The sequence below is a fragment of the Cynara cardunculus genome, unplaced genomic scaffold (assembly GCF_001531365.2).
Source record: "Cynara cardunculus var. scolymus isolate 2C unplaced genomic scaffold, CcrdV1 Un_Scaffold_3610, whole genome shotgun sequence".
NCBI classification, from domain to species: domain Eukaryota; kingdom Viridiplantae; phylum Streptophyta; class Magnoliopsida; order Asterales; family Asteraceae; genus Cynara; species Cynara cardunculus.
Window position 1 is genome coordinate 7,593 of NW_020201541.1, and position 5,308 is coordinate 12,900.

General features: G+C 41.8%; 1 protein-coding gene across 1 annotated transcript; it reads left to right on the forward strand.

Moving 5' to 3' along the window:
- The first annotated feature begins 1,723 nt into the window (after nucleotides 1–1,723).
- Nucleotides 1,724–4,700, forward strand: LOC112503706 (calsequestrin-1-like). Its single transcript, XM_025107690.1, has 2 exons — nucleotides 1,724–1,803; nucleotides 4,346–4,700. The coding sequence occupies exons 1-2, from the start codon at nucleotides 1,724–1,726 to the stop codon at nucleotides 4,698–4,700; spliced, it is 435 nt and encodes a 144-aa protein (XP_024963458.1).
- The last annotated feature ends 608 nt before the right edge of the window (nucleotides 4,701–5,308 follow it).

Consider the following 5,308-nt stretch of genomic DNA (forward strand, 5'->3'; position numbering starts at 1 on the left):
AATAGGAGGGCCACTCGGTTACGGCCTCGAGATTGTCCCTGGTGATTAGCATGGAGAGCAGCATCCCACTGTCTTTTGGTCATCCGCTAATGCTGACGCTCTTGATTGGGTGAGGGTTGATTCTCTTATTGATACTTGCTTCTCTCCAGTGCTTGTCCTGCTCAACCAGCTTCAGATTTTTCTCGTGTTCAGCTTCTGCAAGTGATATGAGCTTAGCTTGGGCCTAGACAACAGTCACCTTCATTTTGGACTTTCTCTTGGGAAGAACTTTTTCAGCTAGAGACTTGGCCAGCTTTAAGCTGTCCTCAGTCTGCTTCTTTTGGATTGCCAGTTCTTCTTTAGCTCTTAAGGCCTCGAGTCTTTCAGCTTCTGTCAGGAAGTCGAACTGACCACCAATAGAGGTACGAAGAGGAATTTTTACTCTACTCTGGTCGAGTGACTCCTTGAGTTGAGTCAGCTGCTGGTCGGTGGGAGTGCTAGGGGTAGGGTTCTCAGGGACCCATTCCAGCTGACCGTATGTAGTAGAAGGTATCTCGAGTTGATACAAGGAGGTGATGACTACCTGAGAAGATGAGTCTTCAAACAAGGATTGGGTAGTTTGGAATAATACCTTTAAGTTCCTTTCTTCTGCGACGCCTTTCCCTTTCGACTTAGGGCCCTGGTTCTTTTCAGGTGTTGGCTCTTCATCCCTTTGTTCCCCCTGGGATGCGAAATCCCTAAGGGCAACTCCTTTGGTGGCAGTGGTAGGACGCTGGTACTGGATGGTGAAGTCGTCTTTATCGTCATCATCATCGTCGTCATCCAGGTCGTTGCCGGAGTCAGGGAGATCAGGAGAGTCACTTTCCTCATTATCATCTTCATCTTCCACATCACCAGCAATAGGTGCAGAGGTTGTGGGAAGGTCATCATCACGAGATTCAACTCGGATGGCATCAACGTCCTCAGCTATAGCAGCTTCACTGCACGTTGGTATATCGCAGACAACCTCAACTTTAGCATCAGGAGCTTCAGCTTCATTCGTTGTTGAAGCAACGTTTTCAACAGGAGCGTCAGTAGATGGTCCAGCAGCGTTGGACCTCATCTCTCCCTTTCTGGCGATTGCTTGAGAGCATAAGGCAAAGAGTTGGTCAACATTGTGGATTTAAAGGACCATCACATCTTCTAGCCGCATCAGAGCACTGGCTAGCCTGATAGTTGCCTCACGCGCTTCATTTAGCTGGGCGTAGTCATCAACAGAGAAAGACAGAGTAGGCGCTAGTACTGGTCGATTGAGGGCGGCCAGAACTTGTTGAAGTAGTTCCGCTTGATGAAGAGAGTGAGCCAATGCGTCATCATCCCTGCTTGTGAGAGTAGTTATGGCTTCAGCATTTGCTCGTACAACCTCTTGAAGAGAGAAGATTTGGCTCTTTACGTCTTGCACTTCAGCCTTGACAGCTAAGAAGTCTGCAACAACATCTTCTTTTCGAGGCATATCCTTATGGACCTCGTCCATCTTGATTAGGACAGTCTGGACGGCTGGGAGGATTATCTTGATATCCATTGCCATGTCGTACTCCTATTCATTCATAGCCTGAGCTTTAGACGGACTTGAAAAATAGTGTGAATGAGCAAAAAGAAGCTCTTGGTTAGAACAAATGAAGGGGTAGGAGTGCGGAGTACCTGAGGGGCCTTCAGCGTTATCTGAACGATTAACGCTGGTATGCTCCATGGTACACTCATAAAGATGAGCACCAGTTTACTAGGGAGTCTCGAGAGGAGCTACCTCAGGTCCAGTGGTGAGTATCTCATCATTAGTGAGGATTGGTACTGATGAATCATGGACACGTGTAGCAACCAAGGATGGAGGAGAAGAGAAGATGGCGTCACAAATTTTCTTAGACCTACATTCACCATAAAGTGACCCTTGCGGTGATAGTTGTAGCAGATCGCTAAAGCCTTGTCTATATTATCAAACTTTGGCATTTCCTTGATGGTCAGCGAAGGGGATCTGTGGAAATTACTTTTCTTGGTGAATCTTCTAAAACATTTAGTAAATAGCGCCAGTGATTCATCAAATTCTGTGAGATCAGATTCTAATAAATCCTCAGAGTTAGTAGAATCTAACTCAGTGATAACAACAGGAGGAAGAGAAGAAAAATATGGGAGTTTAGCTAAAGCATCTTCAGAGATTAGAGTTAATGGAGAGCTCTTCATTTCTCTGTAATCCTTGATTAGATTCCTTTTCAGCTGTCGAGACTGCTCATGATTAAGCAATATCCCATAAAGAGTGCTAAGAGAGAGAGGAGATGTCATTGGACATCTTGAGACACATGGAATAAGTATCCCAAGACTCAGTCAAACATTATAGAAACTTCGTTAAAGTTTCAGAATTAGATTATTCCGTGTCTGTAGTCCTTAAATCTATAAGAAGATAATTAAAATGTTGATGTACTTCAGACAATGTTTCAGTCTTTCCACAAAGAAAGTTTTCGTATTGTCTTACTACATTATTCTTCCTCGATTCTTGAACCTGAGAGGTTCCTTCATATTGAACACATAAAGTGTCCCACATGGCTTTCGAGGTTCTAAGTTTCATAACAGAATGATAAACCTCATGAGGAAGAGACATAGGTATTATAGACCTAGCACGAGTGTCTATAGCTATCTTCTTTTTGTCTTCATTGCTCCATTGATGAGGGAGCTATGGAATATGTCGTTCAGGAATCGTGGCACTCGTAGCTGTTTCAGGAACAACCGAAGAAATAGCATATGGAACATCAGGTCCATTTTCTATATAGTGTGAAATTTCAGGATCCACACCTTCCAGAAAGAGGGACATCCGATTTTTCCAAACACTAAAGTTGTCTCGGATAAAACGGGGTGATTTGGCATGAGAGCCATTATCTTGAAAGTGTGTGTTTAAAAAGTTTTGTAAAGCCATTAGAAAGCAGTAAGATTATCTAGAGAAAAAGATAATATAATGCAGAAAAACAACTAAACGACAAGGATAGAGAATACATTACTCTATTACCACTTGTTGGTCCTGTTAGAGGCTACAAGATGTGTATAACAATTTATAGAATGGGGGGATGAATACAAACATAGTAAACTTTTGAAATTTAAAATATATATTGATAAAGAAAGATCAATACAGATTTTACAAGATTGTTTGCGGAAAGATAAAGTAAATATAACCTATCTAATCAATCTAAGTTAGACACTAGTTCTTAGCAAAGAGAAATGATTTGCTGTAAGAGACTTATAAGGAAGTTAGTTCTTTCTGGGTAAGAACTATTTAGAATACTAAAAAGGGATTCTAACTTGATTTTGAAGATAAGCATATTGTGTTCTTAGATGTGTGTTCTTTTACTTATGAACGTAAGTTAGGGCGCAAGAGTAAGTATTAGAGTATCTCTGGATGGAGATAGAACACATCTATTTATACCCATTGCATTAAATGCACATTTAATGCAACGTAGTAGGGTTTGAACACGTGTCAAGTCTTTAGAGAAAGACTTGTCCTTTGCTACAGTGAATAGTACAAAAGCCTATTCATGAGCAGACATTCTTTCATAAAGTTGGTGGGTAGTAGAGTCAACTAATCGGCTCTGTACCGTACTATACTTTAGAAAGGGTCTGGGTTTGTCCTTTGTGTGTATAAGAACAAGACAAAAGCTATCATGCTCAACAAGCTTCTTTTGATCGTTGAATGCTAGAATAACGTGAAGGTCTCTTCAGCATTCGTTGAGGCTTGGGCAGTCTTCACACATGTGTAGACCAGATTGTAATCACTGAATACCACTTCAAATCACGTTTTTGCCAGTCTTTAATCTTCAGTTTCAGTCTTCGACTTTCGCTGGAAGGTTCTTTGGTATGAGTTTTGTTTTCTTGAAGTATCATTATCGTTGATAGATTTACATTACATGTTCTCAGTTATCACTAAACAGATTCACTGATGATCGCTGGAACTAAAAGACAGAAACATAAATACGGCGTACAAAGTAAAAGGGATTATCTTCAAATCACTGAGAGAGAGGATCAACAAGAGATGACGTTTTCTCTGACCTCTCAGCTGTCAAAGCTGACGTCAATGATGTGAAGGAACGACTTCTTGTGGTGCAAGCCAATGTACGTACCAACCCTGACGCTATCTCTGCTCTCAATAGAAAAGATGATAAAGCGAATGCTCAGCTTGCCAAGCATGGTGAGTTGTTGCAGCAGATATTGGAACATCTTCAATGTCCAATACCAGTTCCTATACCCTCTTTCACAGCAATGGATCGCCTATCACTGGATCAGACTCTCGAAGTCAGTCTTCTTCAAGCTAGATCGCCGACCATGCTTGAACAACGAATGGACATAATAGCACTGAGTTGGCTGCTGTTGCTTCTGTGCCTACCACACTAGTTGAAGTTGATGCTCAAAGAGCTGAACCTAATGAAGCTAAGGTTGTCGATGATGCCATCACTACCCATGAATCTGAAGCTAAGGTTGTTGATGATACAGTCAGAACTGATGCTGAAGCTCATGACGAAGACCTTCCTATCACCCCTGCAGCTGATGTTGGTAATGAGGAAGATGAAGATGAAGAAGATGACGATGAAGATGACGATGACTCTCCATCCCTTCCTGACGCTGGAAAAGATATTAGTGGTGATGATGATAAAGATGACGATGACTTCATAATTCAGTACCACAAGCCTGTCAGTGCTCTGAAATGAGTCTCTCTCAGGGATTGTTCATCCCGGGGGAGAAAGAGAAAGAGACTTCCTCAAAGAACCAGAACATGTCCTCAAAAGACAAAGGTATTGCTGAAGAAGGAAATCTCAAAGTTCTCTTTAAACCTGTCGTATCTCAAGATACTGAACCTCCAGGTTTGCAATAGGCACTTCCTTATGTCAACTCTCCTCTTTAAACCCTTCTACAACCTGTGGTCGTCTAGAGTAATGGGTACCTGAAAACCCAACTTCTAGTGTTCCTAGCGACCAACAGATGACTCGGCTTAAGGAATCACTCGACCAAACTAGAGTAAAAATTTCTCTTCGAACCTTTAGTTGTGGTGAGTTTGACTTCCTTACTAAAACTGAAAGACTCGAAGCACTCAAGGCTGAGGAAGAACTCAGAATTCAATGACAACAAACTGAGGACAACCTAAAGCTAGCCAAGTCTCTTGCTACTTAAGCTCTTCCAAAAAAATCGTCTAAAAAGATGGTGAACGCTATCAAGGCCCATGTTAAGTTGATTTCAATTGCAAAAGTTGAACGTGAAAAGCCAATAAAGTGGAACGACCGAGACAAGAAATGGAGTGAAGATCATCCTAATAAGAGAA

Excerpts from the sequence above, each read along its gene's own strand:
- LOC112503706 (XM_025107690.1), top strand. The coding sequence starts at position 1,724 with ATGAGCACCAGTTTACTAGGGAGTCTCGAGAGGAGCTACCTCAGGTCC. Across the intron at positions 1,804-4,345 it reads CTCATCATTAGTGAGGATTG|CACTGAGTTGGCTGCTGTTG; the intron begins GTACTGATGAAT and ends TGGACATAATAG.